Consider the following 24,005-nt stretch of genomic DNA (forward strand, 5'->3'; position numbering starts at 1 on the left):
TATCTTGCAATAGCGTATAATGGAAAAGAATCTGGAAAAGAATACATGTATAATATACATATATGTGTGTGTGTGTGTGTATATATATATATATATATATATATATATATATATATAACTGAATCACTTTACTATATACTTAAAACTAACACAACATTGTAAATGAACTATACTTCAATTAAAGAAAAAGTTACATAGCCAGAAGGAAAGAAAATCTCATTCTGCCCTTTCATTTTCATTTGGGAAGATATGTTAAAAAGCCTTGCCCAGGGCTTCCCTGGTGGCGCAGTGGTTGAGAGTCCACCTGCTGATGCAGGGGACACGGGTTCGTGCCCCGGTCCGGGAAGATCCCACATGCCGTGGAGCGGCTAGGCCCATAAGCCATGGCCGCTGAGCCAGCACGTCTGGAGCCTGTGCTCCGCAACGAGAGAGGCCACGACAGTGAGAGGCCCACATAACGCAAAAAAAAAAAAAAAAAAAAGCCTTGCCCAATATTACCTAGCTAGATTGTGGCAAGGCCATAACTAAAATCCAGGTGTTTTAATTCATCATTGAATATTATTAACGCATTTGAATAAAATGTAACATTTCCATGTTCTACATTCAAGGACAAAGGCTCACCTACGATCGAAAGCAATTACATCAGTTTCTGTGAATTGTCTCTTTAAAAGTTCTCTCTGGATTTAAAATTCGAAACAATTCTCAATAATTTCATTATAAATTTGGGACGTATAATCTCACATTGTTCCAATATATTCAGGTAAGGTCAACTCTCACTTTACGTTTTCCCTTGATGTCATCCTTAGTATTAGAAAAGTTTCCTGAGTACCTTGCCAGACTTGCTCATAATGTGCTGACACAAAACTAGAGTTTAATTTCCTCTTTGTTAAAATCATAAGATATCTTAGATTATGGGTCTTCTGTTATTAAAAGCTTATAAAATTTTTTCTTTGCCTTTTATGTAATCTGCCTAAGAAGCAAAGATTCTATGTCTTATTAAATATTTCCTGTACTTCATACTGTCGTTATCAGATCTTTGCTTACTTAGAAAAACTAAGTCTTTTCAGTAAAAGAATGGTTTTTTAAGAACTTGTAATTTTCTGTATTTGCCTTTCAAACCTTAAGTAACTTGATATACGGATACGCATTACACCAATGTCATGCCTCCCCCCCAAATCTATTTAAAGAAATTACCTAGTATTAAACAATTTTAATAACATTTGCATTTCCTAATTTTCCATCATACATGTATATTATTTTTATAGTATGAATAGTATTGTTTCATTATAACTATAAACATAAAGTTTATCACCACATAGCCTTATGATAAGTCTTGTACAGTATGTAGTTAATAATGTCCCCTTTGCTCCACCCCAATTCTGATTTGCTGGATTCTGTTTCCAATGTGCAGAGCTTCTCCATCCCACACTGTTGATGACACGCTTTGACAGTCTGGGACCAGGTATTCATTACCTATAGCAGAGTTTCCAGGAATCTTTTCTTGGGGGAGGAGGAAGTGTCAGCGTGTGGAAGATATTTTTTTTTTAAAGTGCTAATTCTGATGACGCTTACTGAGGATGCATAGCATTCCAAATAAATTAACTTTCTCAGCTCAGTTGACTGGTTTGGTTAGGAGAGCAGTTGGCACACAAAAAAAATTGGTGCTTTTATTTATACTTTATATAATGTTTTTAATGATTGCACAATATTGTTTTCATTATTATTATTATTTGGACTTGGATTGGCTCTGTGGGAGATGTGATGATGCTGATGAAATTTTTGTTTGTTTTATTTTAAAAGTGACTGAAGTTCTGATGGGACTAAAACCCTGTCACACCTTGACACTGGCTACGGAAAGTATTTCTTAACCTATCAAGAATACCAGCGATCTGTTTTCACTCTACCCCAAAGCACTTAAATCATGTTAGAACTCTAAAATGTAAAAGAACCACATCAATATCTTGTAATCTCTAAATGTCAGATTAAAATATGAGTGGAGAATGGTGTAGTAAGTCAATGGAAGCTTTTAGAGAACTGATATTTCCCCCTGGTATCAGCACAGAATTCAGCTTTGGGTGAGACTAGGAGTTCATTCAAATGAATGAATCCTAACTGAGCGCTTTCTGTTTTCAAGTCCCCTTGCTGAAAGCAATGAAAAGTTAAAACATAAAGCTAAAACTTGGAAACAACTTAGAGGTAATCCAGTGGGTGAATGGTTAAATAAACCGTAGCCGATCCGTACTGTAGGATATTACTCAGCAATAAAAAGGAACAAACATACAGGTTAACAATTTGGATGGATCTCAAGGGCATGGCTCTGAGAGAAAAAGCCAACATCAAAAGGTCACATATTGCGTGATTCCATTTATACAACATTATAGAGATGAAGAACAGATTAGTGGTTGCCAGGGGTTAGGTTCAAGGAGGGATGGGGGGTGATGGGAGTGGTTGTTGACTATAAATGGATAGCATGAGGGAAATTTTTGTGGTAATGGACAGCTCTATGTCTTAATTGCAATAGTGGTTACACAGCCTACACATAAGATTACACTGAACTGTACACATCCACACACACGCTCGCACGCACACGTGCACACGAGTGCATATAAAACTGGTGAAATCTGAATAGACTCTGGATTGTATCAAGGTCAGTTTCATGGCTTTGAGAGTGTGCTATAGTTATGTAAGATATTACCTTTGGGGGAAACAGTGAAGAGTACGTGGCACCTCTCTATACTATTTTTGCAATTTCCCATCAATCTATATCATTTCAAATAAAAAGTTTTTAAAAAATTAAAAGATAAGAAAGACGTCACTCCTGTCCTCTTCCTAAAATTTATTAGGAAGATAGATTTACACAAAACTCTTCCATGCAATAATTCTGGAACATAACAAAAAAGATTTATTAAGAGGCACTATTAATTTTGGAGCATGAGGTTCAGGAAAAGCTTTTCAGATATGGTGGTGTTTTGGCCAGACCTTGGAAGATGTGGGTAAGCTTCCCATGGGAGGAGAATGGGGAAGTGGTTGGAGCTGAGCAAGGCCCTTGATGGTCAAATATCTTCCTAGCTTTTGGATTAATGAGTCTCAGAAAGCCATTATTTTAGTCTGGTTTCACCTCTCTGAAACTGATTACACTTCCTGAAAGACATTCACCAAAGAATTTACATTTGACATGAATTTGCATTGATTGAAATTAATGTTATCACTTACCTGTTCCATTAAAAAATATCAATGAGACGTCTAAGCTTGGGAAACTATAGTAATATAATGAGCCTGTTACGGGGTTGTGAGCATGAGTTTCTTGCTTCGCATAAATGCAAGGTTAAGACAAAAAGGAGAAACGTTGCCAAAATTTCCATAAATTTGTATTACAAAGTCTGTAGCCAAATTCCTCATCCGTGGTGGATTGCTAGACTCTATGCCTACTTGTAAGGATACTGATATTTCAGATAAAACAATGAAAATGTGTTATAATTGACTTGCCTGGAAATCTTACACTCATCTCAATTTTTTACCAGCTTTATTGAGATACAGTTGACATTTAACATTGTGTAAGTTTAAGGTATACATTGTGATGATTTGATATGCCTATATATTGTGAAATGTTTACCACAAATAAGGTTAGCTAACACATCCTTCACCTCACATAATTACCACTTTGTTGCTACAGTGAGAACATTAAAGCTCTGCTCTCATATCAACTTTCAAGTGCACAACACAGTGTTGTTAACGATAGTCACCATCCATGCTGTATATTAGATCCTCAGAACTTGTTCATCTTATAATTGAAAGTTTGTACCCTTTGATCAACATCTCCCCATTCCTGCCACCCCTCAGCCCCTGGCAACCACCATTCTACTCTCTGTTTCTACGGGTTTGATGTTTTTAGATTTCACACATAAGTGAGGTCATACAGTATTTGTCTTTCTCAGTCTGACTTATTTCACTTAGTATAGTGTCCTCAAGGTCCATCCATGTCGTCACAAATGGTAGGATTTCCAAAAAGCCTGTATATTATTCCACTGTATATACATATATGCACATATAAGTATGTATGTGTGTATATATGCATACATACATACATCACGTTCTCATTACCTAAGTGTCATAGTCAATAGACACTTAGGTTGTTTCAGGTCTTGGCTATTGCAAATAATGCTGCAATGAACGTGAGTGTACAGATATTCCTTCAAGGTAGTGATTTCATTTTCTTTGGATGTTTACCCGGAAGTGGGATTGATAGATCATATGGTACTTCTATCCACTCATCTCAATTTGAAAGTTAGAGTTTGCAAAACAAAAAATTTAAAAATAAAAAACCATTTTCCCATCTCCTGCCTTAATTTTCCAAGTAATTTTAGTCTAGAGTAATGCAAGTATGACCTCTATGGTGTTCCATATACCATTTGAGCCCAGTTGTACAAGTATATGCTGCAGTGTGGGTTTTGGGATGTCAGACTTCCTGGGTTAAAACCATGACTTCTTCACTTACACAATCTTAGGCAAATTGACTTTTATGCCTCAGTTTTCTTTGTGTCTCAGTTTTCTCATCTGTAAAGACGACCATACCATAGTACTATCTCATGGGGTTATAAGTTTTAAAAGAGATATTTTAGGTAGAACTCTTAACCAAGAGTAAACTCTCAGTCTGACCTATAATCATCAATATACTTGCTATCATATGCAGAGCTAAAGTATAAAATATGTAAAAAAGCAGTAGTATTGGTAAGAGTGGGGCATTCTTCTATATGTCTCAGCTTATTGATTTAAAGTAGAAAAGCTTAAATTAAAAAAAAAATTTTATGGAAATATATATAAGAGGAAAAATGCACACATTATAAATATAAAGCTTAATAATTTTTTATTGTGGTGAGAACATTTAACATGAAATTTACCCTAACATGTTTTTTAAGTATACAGTACAGTATTCTTATCCATAGGCACAATGTACAGCATCTCTCTACACTTATTCATATGGCAAACCACAGCTTTATACCTGTGATTAATAACTCTCCACTGTCCCCTACCCCCAGCTCCCGGCAACCACCATTCTGATCTCAGCATCTATGAGTTTAACTATTTTAGCTACCTCATGTATGTGGAATCATGCAGTAGCTGTCTTTCTGTGACTGCCTTATTTCACTTAGCATAAAGTCCTCATGTTTCATCGATGTTATTGAATATGACAGGATTTCCTTCTTTTTGAAAGCTGAATAAAATTCCATTGTGAGATATCTATATCTACATCTATATCTATATTTATATCTATCAATCACATTTTTTAATCCTTTCATCTGTCGATGGACATTTAGTTTGCTTCTCTACATTGGCTATTGTGAATAGTGCTGCGTTGAACATGAGAGTACTGATACCTTTTTGATATCCTGATTTCATTTCTTCTGGATAAATGCCCAGAAGTGGGATTGCTGGATTATAAAGTAGTTCTATTTTTAACTTCCTGAGGAACCTCCATACTGCTTTCTATAGAGACTGCACCATTTTGTATTCCCACTAACAATGTACAAGGGTTCCAATTTCTCCACTTCTTTGTCAACACTAGTTGTCTTTTGTTTTAATGATAATAGCCACCCTAACAGCTATGATTTGCGATTTCATGTCAACCAACGAAGTTAAAAAATATTTTCATCCAAAATTAAAATTCCACATGCTCTTTGAACCAGAATTACTGGTTCAAAGATAATTTATCCTCTAGGTATAAATGATATTTGTATAAAGTATAAACTGATGTTTGTACAATATTTTCTACAACACTGTGTGTAATTACAAAAAAATCCTAATTCATCTTAATCTCTGTTAATAATGAATTTCCATGTAACCTTTAATAGTGTTCCATATGAACTGATGGGGAATGATCTCCAAGATATACTAAGCGATCAAAGCAAGACGTGGAAAAGTATGAATAGTACGGTACCTATAGGAGAAAAAACTAAATGGGTATCTGTGGATTCATTAGAATATGCATGGCATAGTCTGTAGAAGGATACACAAAATATTGGTAAGAGTTATGTGTCTTTGAAGTGGAGAGTGTATGACAAGAGTTGGGAGAAAGAGGAAGAATTATTTTTTATTGTATTCCCTATTTTTGTCTTTTGAATTTTATGCCTATATATGGTAGAATGGAGTATCTTCCCCAGTTCTGCACACCTGTATAATAGCATTGTATATCCACACTCTCTGCCATGTGGTTTGCAGCTTCACACTGCAGGTGAAGCAGACTATTCTACCCCACTGAGGTAAGGCTTGGTCATGTGATCTGAATTAGCCAAAGGCATGTGAACAAACAGAGGTTCAAATATGCTAGCGTGATCTAGCTAGCCCTTTTGTGCTCTTGGCATCTGTCATGCAAAGAACATAACCCTGAGAGCTGCTAGTTCCAGAATGAAGAGAAGATGTAGAGCAGACCTGGACCCAACCCACAGCTTTGAGCCAAACCCAGGTGATTTCAGTGTGAAATAGAACCACACCAGCCAGACTGTGGACTTGTGAGCATAAAAAAATAAACGTTTGCTGTTATAAGCCACTGAGTTGTTTATTACAAAGCACTGTTGTAGCAGTAGCTGAATAAGACAAATCCCATAGGAGCTCTCTTAACTGACCCCCACTTAACCAGATTCTTATATTAACCAATGCCTTCTTTTCTCTCTGTAAACATATCAACCACCGTCCAATGCCTCTTAAATGTTCATAACTAGTAGGCTAATCTATTACAGCCACATCCTTCCATTCCTTCCAGTTGAGTCATATGCTTACTAAGAGTTAGTTTTTCCCCTAGCTTGTAACAGTAAAACAAACTCCTGGAATACTTTAATTTGGTTAGTTTTCCATTCTGCTAATTTTTTCATGCTTGATGTGGGTCAGGATTGTTTCATAGCTTGTCTATAGATGACCATATGACTATTGCCCTAATTGTGATTTCAAGAAAGCCACAAGATCACAGCCACCCAAAACATATTGCCACATGACTCCCTTGACAAGGTTTATCTAGGCCAGGGGATGGGGAGTGAGTATCATTTGCATGAAACCACTATATATATTTGAAATAAGAAAGAGAAAGGCCTCTTTTAACTCCTCCCTGAAGTGTACAGTTAGCAGAGAAGAGTTTACTAGGGCTTAGATTTAAAAATAGACCTAGCCCTTGACTGAGGGGAAGATTCTAAGATTTCAGATGTGGACATTTCCGAAAGAGCAGCACAGTACAAATAATTCCTAGCTGGGATGCCGTGATAAGGGAACACCTCAGCGACAGCAACAAGGTGAAGGATGCTGGAGTAGACCTCATTGCTGATTAGTATTTTGCCCAAAGCCTCTTATGGGCTTGGAAACAACTTTTAACTGAAGAGTAGATGTATTGCAGTCAGGGAAATGACTTCATCAAATCTATGATTTTACTGTACACCCGTTGAGCAGCATCGAGGCCCCAGATGAAATCAAAGTGGTTCCAATCTGGCAATAGGTTGAAGTAATGGAGATTCCTGATTTGGGGGAGTACCCTGGTTACATCCTGGGGTGTTATAAGGACATCACTTCCACCAACCCAAATAGCAGTAGGCACTTTCATGGCAGTCAGGTCATATAGTGGGGGACGACTCTATGGAAGAGAGAGAAAGTACATTCATGAGAGGAAGCTCCTCAGAGCAACAACTGACTTCAAATAAATAGAGACTACTGAATATTTACTATGACCACAGGAAGAAAGCATGCAATGGGCTCTATATTCAAGGAGTGTGAAGGAACAAGGCAAGATGGCTAAATAAACTTTTGTAAACAAAGTAGGGTATATTCAATGCTATAAAACATTTGTCTTCTTTGAAGACAAAGAAGAAATTATTTCCAACTGGGGCTTCATATAAAGAGCAGTCATTTGAAATGACTCTTGAGGAATGGTTGGATTTTACAGACAAGGATGAAGGTGGCAGGCCTTTCCAGCAGGCAGGAATAACATGTATGCCATGGTCAGGAATGCCAAGCTGTCCAGTGTACCCAGAAAAGAAAATATGTAAGGGAATACTGTAGGGTATACGATTGGAGACAGTCAAGGTCTAAATGAAAGGCTGAAGCAGCTAGGCATCTTTCAGAAGTTTTGAAGACAAGGCAAGGTCATTTCTCAGAGCTCTGTCTTAGCATGATTGCATAGGCATCAGTTTGTGGGATGACTTGAAGAAGAAATAGGTTGGAAATGGGTCCTGAACAAAATCTAGACAAGCAGTTTGGATGACCCACATAAGGGGGTAACTGAAGCCATAGGGATGGCTAAGTTCTCCAAAGACAAAGGGGAGAGAGATTTGAAGAATTTTGGAGGAATTCTGACAATTTGAGAGCAGTGGGGGACAGAGAGTAGCCAGTCAGAGGACAAAGGGAGCAATCAAAAGGGGAAGGAAAAAAATCAGAGATGGTTATATTACGGAAGTCCAAATCAGGGGGGTGAGTTGCAAGGAGACTGTGGTAACTAACACAAGATACAGGTGAGAATAGGCAATTATATTTGGCAATTAAAAGCCACAAGCAACTTTAAATAGAGTAGCTCTAATAAGAAGATGAAGACCAAAACTACATTTTCCAGGGTTCAGGAGTGAGTGGAGAAGTGGAAATACTTCTCCACTTCGCTTTTAAATATTAAAAAATGTTGATAAAAACAGAGTGATGGTAGGATGACTTGATAGAATTGATGGGTTGAGGGAAGGTTTTTTTTTTTTTTGAGGGAAGGTTTTTTATTTGTTTTTCATAAGGGATAGGGATTCGTTTAAGATAATAAGAGAAGCCAGTAAGAAGATATGAGAAGAGATGGGGTCGAGGGCACAAGATCAGGATAACTTGCATAATAAGAGGACCTTCATTTTCTGAGAGTGAAAGGAAGGAGAGAATCAAGAAGACAGAGATTTTAAGATGGATTAGAGGGAAGTTAACAAATTTCATTCGTGCAACAAATAAGTATTAAGGGGCCAGTAAGTTCCACATACTCTGCCAGGTGAGACAATACTGGTGAACAAAAGAGAAGGAAATTCCTACTGTCATGAGGCTTACATGGGTTAATCCTCTTATTCTTAAAAAAGAGTGGACACAGAGAGTGGACACAGAGATTGTGCTGGGAACTTAAGGAGAAGACAAACTGTTGATACTTCTGAATGTAATGAAAATTGACTTCCAATGATCTAAAATTACAAACAAATAAAACAGGATTGGCCTGGAGTAGGGTAGGACCAGCTAGCTAACTGTGTGTAAATTCTGAGGACATTTACACTCTCAATACTTGTCATCATGTTGTACACTTCAATCTTAAATATTTTTTGGTCAGTTTTACCTCAATAAAGCTGAACTTGACAATAATGGTCTTACGTGTGTGTGTGTTTTGTTTTATTTTTTTGTAAATGTAAACAATATGTAACATGCTCATTACAATAATGAAAAAAGACAAATGTATGTAAAATCCAAAATGAGAGCCTCCTTTTCTCTTTCATGTCCATCCACTTCACTCTTCCTTTCTTCCCCTTTTTGAAAGTTATCACTTTAACATTTGCTGTTTATTTATTTTATGGCCTTTTTCTAAGCATTTGCAAATATATGCATTTGTAAATATACATTGTCTGAGGAGCAGGAAAAAACCTTTGCGGGTAATGAAAATATTCAATATCTTGCTTGTGATGTGGCTACATGAATGAATATATTTTTCAAAACTCACTGAGTTAGACACATAAAATCAGTGAATTTTACCGTATGTAAATCACACCTTAAGCTGATTAAAAATAATAATAAAATTATATATAGCTCTCTTTGTCTTAAGGGCTAGTAGAATCATTTCTCTAATAATTCAATCCATTACTGAGAAATTGACTGGTCTGATTGACTGATTTGATGTTCAGCAACAATTTCATCAATCTATGTTTGCGTTAATAGCCTTAAATATGTCAGTCTGGGAAAACATCAGAAAAATGTGCTTAGTTCATACTGAGAAGCCCAGCCCCTGACTTAGAGAAAGGAAGGTGGCAACAGGATTGATTAAAAGTATAGGAAGGCTAAATGAGTCTATAAATTTTGGTGCATAAAGTTAGAGGGAAAAAGTTGCCTTAAGATTCAACACTGCATGGGTGGAAAATTCTCTTAACTTTTACGTGTAATCCTAATTTTCTTCTGTTGCTATCAAGAAGCGTGTATTCATTTACTCTGTAAATTTTTATAGATTTTTATAAAGCAATGTTCATTATTATGCAGCCATTAAAAATAATGTTAAAAAAAACCCTCAGTAACATTGGTTATGTTTTGCTATGACTGTAAATAAAAAAGCAAGATTGAAAGTTGTGGAAAAGCAGTGATGTTGAGATTGGAATAAATGTAATAAAATATTGATACATCTACTATAGTTATCTCTGGGTGGAGGGATTATAAATGACTTAACTCCCTTAGTATATAATTCTTTTATTTCTAGATTTTCTGAAATGAATACATATTAAAACTAGACTTGAAAAAAAAGTCTCTATCAACCAATGTGAATGAGACCTATTGCCAGCTAGGATTCTTTTTACTCTCAAATAATTTATCATTGTAAGTTTTCAAAGCCACTCTCCTGGGGTCACTGAATAGCTCACCTGATTGTAATGATGCATGTTCTCTGCTTCACTTCCCCAGTCATAAGCTCTGAATTCATCAGATCTGTAAAGCTGAATTAAATGTTTTATAGAAAAGTAATATTCACAGTTAGAATCATGATTGTTAACAGCAAATCTTAGAAAAGCACTGTACGCTGGGAAGAAAATAAGGCTTCAGGATGAGCAGAAAGATATAAATAAATTTTACCAGTATGAAAAACAAGGTCGACAGAAAGTGATGCAATGATCTCCTTGGTTTGAAGGAAAAGCTAGTGGAAAACCAAGCCTCATTAAGGGGAAATCAAATCTCAGGTATTTCTCTCTCTGGGGAAGGCTCAGTTCTGAGGCTCTCCCAGTTTACCTTTTGTTTCAGCTCAGGGCCTATTTTACAAACTCTGATTTAAGATGGGGTTCATTTATGTCACCAACTTGGTCTGCCCCATCCCTTGTTCTTTCTCTTAAAATCCAGGGAAATCAAACCATAAAGGTGGTGACAAGGGCAAAAAGGAAGCCAGCTGCTAAGTTTCTTAGAACAGACATGCTAACTCTGTCCTTTCATATATAAAGAAAATTAAGGGAATACTTTTCCATGACAAAGACCCTACCTGTTTTATATGCAGGATGTTCTGTATTGACGATCCAGTGGGAGCATGGGACATATACACATCCATTCGGCTCTGAAGGAAAAAGGACACTTATTACAGCATTAACCACTCAATGAAAAAACTATGCCTTTCAGAAGCAGATCATAATTATGCTAAGAACTAATAAACAAATATTGCGGTTTTGAAAGTGGCAAGGAAGAATCATCTAGATAATTACAAATTCATGTCAGGCACTTGAATGTGGGTGAACCATGGGCTGACTGGTGGCATGGGCTGCTTGAGAGCAAACTTGCATCAGCTCTGAAGCTGTAGGATAATTTGCTTATTTTGAAGCAGAAGCAACGATGGACATCACGGAGCAAAGCAACCAAGAAAGGTACTCTGTGCAAGTGTGTGTGGGGGAGAGCTGGGTGTGTGTGTGTGTGTACAGATGTGATGATCACAGATCAATAGATCAAAAATCCTGGAGTTCAGGACCTAACTTTGTTAATGATAAGCTTTGTGACTTTGGGCAAGTTATTTATCATCTCTGAGTTTCTGTATTTTCATCTATTAAATGGACATGCTAAAAATCATACTACAGTTTGCTGTGCTCTTGTAAGGATAAAATAAAATACTACCAAAAAAAAGCTAAAAATCAATCACTTCCATGTGTACTGTACTTTAGTCTTAATAAATATAATAGAGATGAAAATTGTAGACATAAAATAGTACTGATAATTGTATGTCTTAGAATATAATGGAACAAATCAAGGAAACTATTAAAAATCTTTACTTTTGGAGAAGCAGGCTTTGAACAATCGTTCCTCAAGGTTTTTGGTCTAACACAACTTATCCTCTTAAAGAATGGGGGTAGGGTGGCTGGCCAAGAAAAGCTATTTTGGAACTAGCTTCACTGTAACAGTCTCCCTGGCTGCCATTTGGAATATGACAGAGATAACTACTCAACCACACTGGTCTGTAGTCTGAACTCCTCACCCCTCCTTGAATTCTCAGCAACAGGAATCAAGGAGTTGATGAAAACAGGACTTCTGCTCTTTCATAGGAGAGGGATTACACTCCATTCCATTCTGTCTTGTATGTTCCAAGTTAAATGATGAATTTTATTTGAGATTAAATTCACACAAGTGAAGGCATACATGGAATAAATTTAATGCTTGTATGTACTTCTTTTCTATGATTTTATTTTATTTTTTAATATACTGTGTTGTACTGAAATAAAATCAAGTTGACTGTAGTAAGTGGTAGCTGATTGTGAACATGTGAAACCACTACCTATTGTGGAACAACTATTTTCTTAAATTTGACCAGGTATGAAAAGATGAAGCTGCCTATTGTCTTCCTCAGTCTTCACATTCATGGTCCATTGAATATCTAATCTTCTATGCATAGCAAATCTCTGCCCTTAAGTTTAGAATACCACATTAATTTATGTAGTATAATAGATACATCAAAATCAATCAAAGAAAAGCTGGAATTTCTAAAAGCGTCGAATGGCCCCAGAATCATTATACATACCACGTTCACATTTTTCATGTTGAATCCGGCCCATAAAGACATAAATTCAATACATATCACCCATAATATTTTATTGTTGCAGATTTTGGTAGAAGGTGACTTGCCTGTTTTATCTCCTAAAAAGAAACCTTTGGTACCAAAAATCCTCTGTAAAAATAAAAAATAATTATTCTTTTGAGGACCATTTTCAGACTTCTTGACATTCCCTTCATCCCAGGAATGAGAATTCTCGGGGCTCTACTTATATTTTTATATTTATTTGCTGTTTTGGTCAAGGAGACCAAGTCATTCAGGAAAAGTTCCTATTTATGAATCGGTCTCCACCCAGCTAGTATCATCAAACATAATTTACAAGGAGACTGCAGTAAGGACCCTCAACCTCAAATTAGCTAATTTCTCCACAGTGAAGCTCTCCCACATTCTGTCCAATCAGCGATTGCCTATATTTCTCATTAAATGGCAAGAAAGGTAGAGCAGTTTCTCCTTAAGGTCAAATATTGCCTTGAATAGGAAGGAAAAGAAGGGTTTTTCCCTATTACCCGTGTACACGTCACATTTCTGGTAGTGTTCCAGGGTAGCCAGCTTTTATGCTGAAAGGTAGAGGACGGAGTACTGAAGGGAGGGTGCCACTGGACAGAAAAAAAAATGATGTCTTGGGAGGCAGCATAGTTAAAACTTCTAGGGCTTTTGGAAAAGCAAGCTTGGGTGGGCATCTCTGATGGGAGGACTGGAGCTTCTAGGGGCAATGGATATTATGAAATGGTGGGTGGGCCAGAGAATGGGACTTAAAGTGGCGGGAAGTTTGACAATAGAGGATAAGAAACTGAGATAAGTCAGGGACAATATGTGCCTCAGACCCGACCTATGTAGGCAAAGCCACACATATGCAAAACTGGTGTATTTAGAAATAGATGTGTCTATCTCTGAATTTAATTCAACTAATTTGTCTGCTCAACTCTGCCCAAATGTAGTAAACATCCAAAACTAACTGATGTCAGCACACTTTAAAATAGAACTATCAACGACAAAAAAGGGAAGTTATATCACTTGAGCTTACTAAACAATACCAAAAAACTACTATCAAACCAATCATTAGGCCTCATGGAAGTTCTTCCTTGTGTTAGCTCACAAACACTTTTTTTCCCATTTCTACCTCTTCACCTCAGACCAGGACCTCACTATATATATGAATTATTGTGATACCCTAATTGGTCTCCTTGACTTCATTTTGGTCAAAATTTATTCTATCCTTCTCTCCAAATTTGAGGGGCAATCTTGATAAAATACTGTGTTCATTGTGGCAATGGCCTTTTTAGAGAAACAAAAAGCAAACAGAAAAAAACTTTCAAAGAATAAAATCCCAAACTCACAATTGACCATCAAACTACTTTTCCAACCATTGGAAAATAACCAATAAATACTTGAATGAATAATTCAGCTGTAAGACATTTACTCTTTGGAATCTTAGCTTTAGTAAATTAGAGCAAGCTCCCATATGGGAAGGGTTATATTATTCAGGCTTTTCTAACATCAAAGTCAGGGATATCAGTGATCCCATGTAACTTGGAAAATGTCTTCCATTTGGGCACTGTGAATTCATTGACATGCCCAGGGGAATAAGAATGGAACAAGGAAACTTGTGAGTAGATCTTAAACTGACACGGCAGTCAGCTCAGTTAGAAATTCTGATTTATACTCAGGTCTGTTAATAACTGAGTATAGTGAATTGCATATGGGAGCTGTAGACATTGTGGCATAGACAAACACACACAAGGACACATCCACTCCAAGCACATGATCCCAGAGTCTGGTTTCTACAGATTTCATCTAAATGTGCTACTTTTGTTTCATAATAGATTTTAAAATAATAAGGATCTATCATCCAAAAGGAGATCCTCACATGCTTTTTGGCACAAGGAAGAGCCTACCTTGACTGAGGAACTTGGAAGTAGGAAAAAACTGGTAAAAATGCCCGTGGGGTATTTGAATGAGATCACAGGACTCAAGGCAAAATTCATTTTGATTCTTTGTGCCAGTTCAGGCATGGTGGCAAAGGCTGCAAACCCTGAGAGAACAGGAGACAAGACGATCTTGTAAAAATTAGAAGTATTTAGGCAATGTTTCTACTAACAAAAGTGGGACTCTGCTTTGTCATTTTCATCCTTTTACTGCACTCATCTTGGAGATGAATTGGGAAACTCTTCTAAGTTATCCTGCAGGGTTAATCTGCCTTCAGCCCTGTCTGCTCTCCAGTCTCCATTTTTCTCTTATTCTGGACAATTTAACTGGGTTGGGGAAAGTGAAGGATACGTTGCTGGAGCAACTCCTGCCGAGTAAACTGGGGACACCTTCACTTCCCAAGCGTGGGGTAAGTGCTGGCAGTATTGTCCCTTTACCACCAACTCTGAGATGTCAGAGTGAGTCACAGAGCCTCTAGTTTGTGGGAGGTGAATCAATCAGCTCTTTCTGCACTATCGTCCAGTTATGCCACAGTTTTTCTTTCTCACAGTTGATGAGATTTCATTGCTCTCAGTGCTTCATTGGATGCTTACCAAAACCTCTGGAATCTTCCCTGCATCCGAAAGGGAACGGGCTTTCCCTCAGTCCACCATGGTCCCAGTAAGGACCATACGTCTCCATTTGCTCTGACTGTTCAGGAATAGCATTGCATCCATATCTAGCACTATGAGGATGAGGGTGGGGGTCAGCCTCACACGGGAAAGGCTATGTGGAGGATCTCCGTGTTTGGGATCCCCGAGGTACTTTCCTGGGCCCCCCTCCACTGTGTGTGTGTGTGTGTGTGTGTGTGTGTGTGTGTGTGTGTACGTAGCCATAGCAGGGGTTTTTTTCTTCTGAACTTCTTGTTGAAATATTGAAACTGTCTTAGCCAGAAGAGGAACTGGCTGAGTAATTGATACAAAGACTGAAACAGGCATAATTGTTCCCCCAGAAGATGTCTAGAAATGTGTGGAGGTGAGTTTTTTTGTTTGTTTGTTTGTTTTTGCGGTACGCGGGCCTCTCACTGTTGAGGCCCCTCCCGCTGCAGAGCACAGGCTCCGGACGCCCAGGCTCAGCGGCCATGGCTCACGGGCCCAGCCGCTCCGCGGCATGTGGGATCTTCGCGGACCGGGGCATGAACCCGTGTCCCCTGCATCGGCAGGCGGCCTCTCAACCACTGCACCACCAGGGAAGCCCTGGAGGTGAGTTTTTGATGGTCATACTGACTGGGGAGCCCAACTGTTATTTAAGGGGCTAGGACCTGGCTTGTTAAATGTCCTATAGAGAGTGGGTCCTTCCCACATAACAAAAATTTCTCTGCTCAAAAGGCAAATAGCGCTCACTGAAAAATGTCATGCCCTAAATGCAACGCAGGGCCCTGATGATGAAATTTACCGTTTTCTCTGCTAATCAGATATGAGAGCATATCTGAGTCCTCTCCACTTTTCTAGACGCCACTCAAGTCGTCCTTCTCCCTGCAGTTTCTCCACGGCGCCCAAGCACCCCGTCGGTGAAGGCAGAGTGACCTGGTTTGAATTAATGTGCCACCGTTTATGTATTAAGAGACCTTGAAGGAGCCACTTAATTTCTTTGAACTTCTGTTTCCTTTTCTATGAGATGGAAATAATAATGGTAGGATTGTTCTGAAGCTTAGACAGAGATTGTAGGAAAGGTCCTGAACAGAGGACCCTAAACATAGTAAAGGCTCCTAAGTGTTAGCTATTATGGTGTAATTATTTTCCTGTTAGTGACAGCTTTTTGGGGGGTGGGGTTGGGTCCCCTTATTAGTTCTTTGATCCTCTTTTAGTGTATTCGCTCTCATGTTCACTGCCTAGTCTAAATTTGTAAGCTGCCTATCAGTACAAAGCACTGGTAAACACCTATTTGCTCTTGATGATAATGAGACTAGTGTAGGAATATTTATTGTCTCTTGCACAGTTTCACCCAAACTAAAATACTGCATTTTCATATAACCCAGTCTCTTAAAACTGGAAACTTTAGTGGAAGATTACTAACAAATTTATACTTTTAATAGTATGGGTTCCTTTAAATTTTTATGTGGAGCTAGACTATTGATTTCTTAGAAAAAATCTAGGAACCACACATTCAAAGTACATTTCCTGGACTTAAAAAAAAATCTATATAGTGCTTACAATTAATTGCTACTCCATAAATATTAAATCATACACTAAACGGATAAGCCCAGTTGATTTACTGTAGTAAGCTTATGTGGTCTGATTCACAAACAAAATGTTACCATATCTTTTCAATTTGTTCAAATATGAGTATAAGCCTCTCTTTTTTATTTTTTAAAATTCCATGTGGGTTGTGAGGAAGGTATGATTGATGCATAGTTAACGTTCTTCAAGGATATTTCATGGCATTTGGCTTTACTTTTTCAGCTTGGAGGTGATCTAGAGACTTACCCTTTGGAAATACCTGTTTGGATTTTGAGCACAGATCATTCCTGGGAAATTACGTCACCATTACAAATGTGTTGCGGTGACCGGAAATAGATGAAAGGCTCATCCTACATATTCACAGTCTCTGGAATTCAGGTTCACAGCCACTTAGGGAACTAGGGTTATGTGCCCAACACAGGACAGAGAATTAAGGACACTGTAAACGTAAAACAGTTACTCTGTTCCAATTCAAAGGTGAACTTTTGCATGGCTCTGACCCTTGTAAAGTGTTGACCCTTGTAAACATACCTATTGTAGTACCAAGTGAATGTCCAATGAAATACAACTTCTCTTGACCAGTTTTGTTTACAATGAAGTCTATTATTCCTGGGAGATCATATTTGGCCATTTCATCAAAGCTGAAAAATAAAACAGGGACTTATAAATATTCCCAACTAAGTTCAAAACTCAGAGCACTTGCTTGTTTATTTTTTACACACAGAATTCTGTGCTGTCCACTTACATGGTTTGTATTTCATTATTTATTCAGTTACACATAGGCTATTGTAGCTTTTCTTTGCTGCACTTATATGTGTTACTTTCTAATAACAGGAATGATTTTGAGACTTGTGTAAACTACATTATCTGAAGTTTAATCTTGTCATTCTTCCTTTTCGTTCCCTTCTCTTGCATTTCTTTTACTGTCCTTTCCCTACCTGGTTTGCATGCCTCTACTTCAGTCTCCGCCAGGGAACTTCAAGACTCTTAGGGCCACTTAATACCCGGCTTTGGAAACAGAACTGGTTGTAAATCATGATTCTACCATGTACTAGCTGAGTAACTTTTCATAAGTTACTTAAATGCTCTGAGCTTAAGTTTCCTTATCTGTGAAATGAACATGATAATACTATACGGCAGGGCTGCTATAGGGGTTGGAGAGTATTAAAGGAATGGCTCTGGCTGCTGTCAGACACTTAGTCAGATGTTACTATTATTAATATTTCTGTCCATATAGAGATATATTCAATATATACCAAAATCCTATAGTACCAGTTCGACCAACATTAATGCAAGAGAACAAAAAAGGCCTAAGTAACATATAGTAGAATTCAGTACCTCAGGAACTAAGGGCCTGCTTATTAGAAGAACATGAGAGGAAATATAGATTGGTACTCACCAGTATAAGAGAACGGTTGTGATGCCTTATAGTAAATAAACTCCAAGCTCCCAGCTGAGGACCAACCACACAAAATATTTCCCAATGCTTGCCCTGGGGCAAAAGGTCGGACCCTAACGATTTCATCTATTCTTTCTTTCCTTCCACCTTGTCAGTGGGTACTGAATATTTCATTAACGTGGTTTTGCTCTAGCAGCAGGCTTTAAACCAACAGGGAGTTTAAGCCTGAGAAAGGATGTCCACTGTTGGCATCAGCCTGTCCTTTGGTGACAGCAGAAAACACTTTCATTAAAAGAAGCCGTCAGCATATCAAAAGATTCTTTTCTCTTGCCTATTAACAAGGTTAACAAGGTTTTGTTTTCCTGAAAATGGTATTCTACACATGCTCGACCACAGTTTCTGTAGGTAAAATATGGCACTGATACACATCTTCTTTGCAAAACTGATTGGCTGTCCAAGAGAAAAAACTTGTAACAGCATCACTAGGATAAACATAAGCTTCATGAGGGCAGAGACTTTGTCCACTCTTGGATGCTCAGGGCCTAGAACAGTGCATAGAGTAGGCACTCAATAAACACTGGTTGAATGAGTGCATACTCTGGTCACAGGAATTTCCTAAGCTGTCCCTTGGGACATACTTATAATGTATAGTATTGGATAGAATTGTATGTTAAAATGACCCTGTTGAGATGATATAATTCGTTTGTGGGAGAATCAATGGAAATCAGAGCTTCTTGCTGTTTATTTCCTTCGAGATGTTAATAGAAATTACGAGGAGCTGTGTGACTCCAAGTATCATGCATTATTGTTAATACCACCCACACTATTATATTGAAAGGACTTGTCTCAAATTGCCTTCATGAGCTTTCATAGATATAGTTTACCTAAAGGCCCAGAATTCCTCTTCATTCACTGAGAGTGTTTTGTGTCTCCTTGACCAAGTGTTGCCCCGACTGTTTCCCATCCATACATCGTAACCTGCATCTGCTAGAAGGAATCCAAGGCTGCCATTGGCGTAATTCTCAAGCCAGGAGGCACCGTCTGCAAACAGAGCATGCTGCAAGTATACAACTGGCTGGGCACCTGGAAGGAGGGAGGAAGGAAGAGAGAGAAATTTATAATAAATAGAGCATCTCGGGAACATGATAGAAACACACACACACACACACACACACACACACACACACACACACTGGGAAAAGCAAAAACCAAAAACAGCATTCACTTTTCCCCTTGTCATTAGTGTAGAGTGTTGTAATCACATAACAAGTTTTTTGAGCACATACTTTGTACCTGGTGTTACGCTGATTGGTTGACATGCATGAGCTTATTAAATTCTTACAATAACTCTATAAAGTAGGTCCTACTTTGAGGATCCTCATTTTATACATGTGGAGACTTAAGGTAGTTAAGTAACTTTCCTAAGGGGTCATTCAGCTAATAAGGTACATGGGTAGGACTCAAGCCTGGTTCTGTTTCGTGCCAAAGCGTGTGCTTGTAACTGCTCTGCACTATGTATTCACTTTTACATGTATCTCCTGGGTTTGACTTACAGAGACATGAAGATGCTCATGTTTGATGGAGTCTTATGCCTCCTCCAGGAGGAGGGGGAGGTGAGCATAAATGTACAATGACTATTTCCTCACCAAACTTCCAGTCAAACCCCCAGCCTCTGCCCCCTGAAGAGTATTTGAAAACTATAGCAGTAAAGTCAGCTCAACGCCCTCTTGTGAACTCTCAAGTTTCTGAGGAAAAGAACCAGGACGGAAGATTCTATGACTTAGTAGTTAAGAGCACAGGCTCTGGAGTCCGGCTTTCTGGGTTTGAATTCTGGTTCTGTCATTTGCCATTTGTGTGACTTGGAGCCTATTACATAACCTGTTTTACCTCAGTTTCATGATCTGTAAAATGGTAACTCTTAATAGTGCCAACTTCATAGGGTTTCCGGGAGGTTTAATTCATTTAATTCATTTAAAGCATTTAGAAAGATACACCTAATAAATGTCTTTTAACTCCAAATCTTCCCCAAATTCTCCCTCCTTAAGTAAAGCCTTTCTTGTAAAAGTTTTCTCCTTTTGTGTTTCATAGCACCTCCCTACCCCACCCCTCGCCATGCCTAATATTGCAAGATTTAGCGAAAACCAAAACAAAGATAAACAAAACAACCCAGGATGCCCTGTTAAATTTGAATTTCAGATTAACAATGAATAACTTTGTCATATAAGTACATCATAAAGTGAGATTTACATGAAAAACTCATCTGCTGTTTATCAGAAATTCAACTTTACCTGGGCATCTCATATTTTAGATAGTAATCCTACCCATGTCCCACTCGCAGTTTTTCTTGTGAAACTCTTGAATTCTTGAACTACATGACTTTAGCTGCCTCTGAATGTGGATGGGAGATGAGATGATTCATGGGGGGGGATGAGATGATTCATGGTAAATGGTCTCATTTACCATGAATCATCTCATGGTAAATGATTTGGTAGGTAAAGGCCACTGGGCCTTTGCAGATATTTTGCTTGCTCTTCTCTCTCCCTCCTCAGGGACTTTGCAGTTATATTCCCCCCCCCCATTTTTTTTTTTTTTTTTTTTTTTTTTTTTGTGGTACGCAGGCCTCTCACTGCTGTGGCCTCTCCCGCCGCGGAGCACAGGCTCCGGACATGCAGGCTCAGCAGCCGTGGCTCACGGGCCCAGCAGCTCGGCGGCACGCAGGATCCTCCCGGACCGGGGCACGAACCCACGTCCCCTGCATCGGCAGGCAGACTCTCAACCACTGCGCCACCAGGGAAGCCCTATATTTCCCCTTTTAAAGAGTGTAATTTGTCTGCTTTTGCATGGCTCGTTCCTCATTCTAGAATGGAGCCTTAGTAACCCCATGCTCTTTCATTGCATAAACTGTCTGTTCGTCAGGTCAAAGCATACATGAATGTTAAAGTTTTCCTTCCTGGAAAAAGTTTCAGAAATGCCACTGTCATTTAATTGGGTTTTTTTAATCCTGCAGAGGGAGGCCTGTTGATTCTAGAGGGGGCAGGAGAGACTCTTTTGGGATACCCTGCAGCCAGCTTCATACAACCCAGCCAATCTCTTTCCAACAGTGAGGAAATCCACTATTCGGAATACAGCAATTTTCCACATGAGAAATCAGTAATGAGCTAACAAAATGTAGGCTCCACCTCTGCATTTACTCCCTAAGAAGAAAGCCTGGTGGCAGTCAAGAAGATCTTGCTCTTTGTAATTGTAGGTTTTTGCCTGTCTTCAGAGAATTGGAAAAGAATGAGACTCCCTGTTAACAATGTAAAGACTAATCCAAAATTCAAACCAATTTTGATAAATCAGTCATTGTCTTAATGAACAGCCAGCAATAAACTTTAGTCATATGCAATTCTCCTTCTCAGGAGAGACACATCTTCCACCTGTGCTCCTATTGTCTCTTCGTCCATGGGGGATTCTGTTGACACTGAGTATGTACCCATCTTGAGTGGTGACTTCGTACTCCTCACTGGGGTAGCCATTGTAGGTGATGATTTCACTCTGCCCAGTAAAAATATGAGCGTTAGCTAAACATCTTCTCTAAAGGTTATCGAAAGGAACTAGAAAAAAGCAACTAGTGTGTGCTTTTTGGGGCAAATTATCTGAAATCTGTAGCCCCAGGTAACTGTAAAATTAATTTACTGCATAAAGTCTTGATAGAAAAATAAGTAGACTATTAGAAAATGTCTGCTAGTGTAAATTTTTGGGGGGGTTGGAGATAATATCTAGCATTGACCCACTCTTCTGACAAAACTATATTCTCAAGTCATTTGTCTTTTTTTTTTAAAGTATACATATATATATTTGATTGAAGTATAGTTGATTTACAAAGTTGTGTTAGTTTCTGGTGTATAGCAAAGTAATTCAGTTTTATATATATATATACACACACATATATGTATTATATATATTCTTTTTCATATTCTTTCCATTATGGTTTATTACAGGATATTGAATATAGTTCCCTGCGCTAGACAATAGAACCTTGTTGTTTATCCATTCTATATGTAATAGTTTGCATCTGCTAGTCCCAAACCCTCCCCTGCCCCACCCCCCAGCAACCACAAGTCTGTTCTCTACGTCTGTGAGTTTGTTTCTGTTTTGTAGATAAGTTCATTTGTGTCATATTTTAGATTCCACATATAAGTGACATCATATGGTATTTGTCCTTCTCTTTCTGACTTACTTCACTTAGTATGATAATCTCTATGTCCATCAATGTAGCTGCAAATGACATTATTTTATTCTTTTTTATGGCTGAGTAGAATTCCATTGTGTGTGTGTGTGTGTGTGTGTGTGTATACCACTTTTTTTAAACTTTTTGTTTTATATTGGAGTACAGTTGATTAACAATATTGTGTTCATTTCAGGTATAGGACAAAGTGATTAAGTTATACATATATATGTGTCAACTGTCTTTTGAGACCCCTCTTGGTTTAAAGATAATAAAACCATAGTCCAGTAGAGGGCAGTCCTATATATCATCCAGAGGGCTTAAAATAGAAATTCTTAATATTCTTAAAAATGTAAATTCAAAAGAGGAAGTTATCTATAAAAAATATAATTCTGCTTTATATTGCTAGAAAGTATTACTTATTCAGCCAAAAAAGAAGATCTACCTAGCTTAACTCTTGGAGAACTGTTAAAAATCACCCATGTTTTATGTTTTCTTTTCAGAGATTTTTCTGCCATACAGGAGCTTTAATATCTCACAATCAATTAATCTGCTTTATTTGATGGTCTTGGGGATTTTCCATCACTTACAATATTCATCCACACTTCAGGATTTGCTTCTTTCTCCAAATTAAAGAATCCGCCAGCATTTAAAGTTCCACAAATCAAATAGGTTGTTGTTAGAAACAGCCACATCACGCGAATGCCTGGCGTAAAACATTTAATAACCACAGATTAATGTCATATGTCAAAGTAGATTCACGAAATTAAAATAGAGAAAGCTGAGACAGCGTGGAAGGGAGCAAATACAGTGAGCTAACTCCGAGCACTATTCATCTATTTTTTTCACATAGAAATTGCCCTGACATAGTCCACTTCCAGAAATGAAATGAATTCAATCTAGTATGAAGCCTTCTTTTTTGTTTTATTTTAATCCAAGCTTTTCAATTAATTTAAATCTTTGCTCACCTGTGAGTTGTCAGAACACATGAAGATTCAGAGGACAAGTTTCCATACCATGGCAAAGCTAAAAGTGGAGTTATCCTCTAGTCTCATCCAGCAACCCACCAAAAAAACAAGAGCCATGAACAAGGAAGCTTCAGACAGGCTTATGATCAGTTTTAAGTGATGTGATTATTTTTCTTGTGGACACCCAAAGGCAAATTTGGCACATTTAAATGTGCAGTGTCTCCTCCTTGGCATGGCTTAAAAGCATGTCTCCTCAAACCAGCCTGACCATAATCGCCAGGCAGATTACTCATCATAGGGGAGTTGCAGTCCAATGGCCTGAGTTCGAAGTCCAGCCTCACCACGAACAAGATTTCTGACCTTGGGTAAGTTATTCAGTAGCTTTGTCTCCTGGTTTTCTCACTGGTAGCATTAGGATAATAATGTAACTTACCTTATAGGGCTGTAGGGAGGATTAAGTGACACACAAAGCACTAAGCCCAGTGTGAGCTTTCACTATTTTTTTAAAATCTAAGAACGAACA

General features: G+C 38.1%; 1 protein-coding gene across 1 annotated transcript in view; it reads right to left on the reverse strand.

Annotated features, from left to right (window-relative positions):
• The window catches only part of LOC307175462 (uncharacterized protein), a gene marked incomplete at both ends in the record, with an annotated part of 45,663 nt that extends 22,454 nt beyond the window's left edge, over positions 1-23,209 (reverse strand). The window contains 9 exons of the mRNA XM_079900574.1: positions 7,392-7,612; positions 10,605-10,676; positions 11,210-11,281; positions 12,728-12,874; positions 14,656-14,792; positions 17,437-17,546; positions 19,189-19,387; positions 21,724-21,841; positions 23,105-23,209. Of these exons, the coding sequence (XP_079756700.1) occupies positions 7,392-7,612; positions 10,605-10,676; positions 11,210-11,281; positions 12,728-12,874; positions 14,656-14,792; positions 17,437-17,546; positions 19,189-19,387; positions 21,724-21,841; positions 23,105-23,209 (1,181 nt within the window). The remainder of the gene's footprint in view (positions 1-7,391; positions 7,613-10,604; positions 10,677-11,209; positions 11,282-12,727; positions 12,875-14,655; positions 14,793-17,436; positions 17,547-19,188; positions 19,388-21,723; positions 21,842-23,104) is intronic.
• Between the last annotated feature and the right edge of the window lie 796 nt (positions 23,210-24,005).

The sequence above is a fragment of the Stenella coeruleoalba genome (genome assembly GCF_951394435.1).
Source record: "Stenella coeruleoalba genome assembly, chromosome: 16".
In the NCBI taxonomy this organism is placed as follows: Eukaryota; Metazoa; Chordata; class Mammalia; order Artiodactyla; family Delphinidae; genus Stenella; species Stenella coeruleoalba.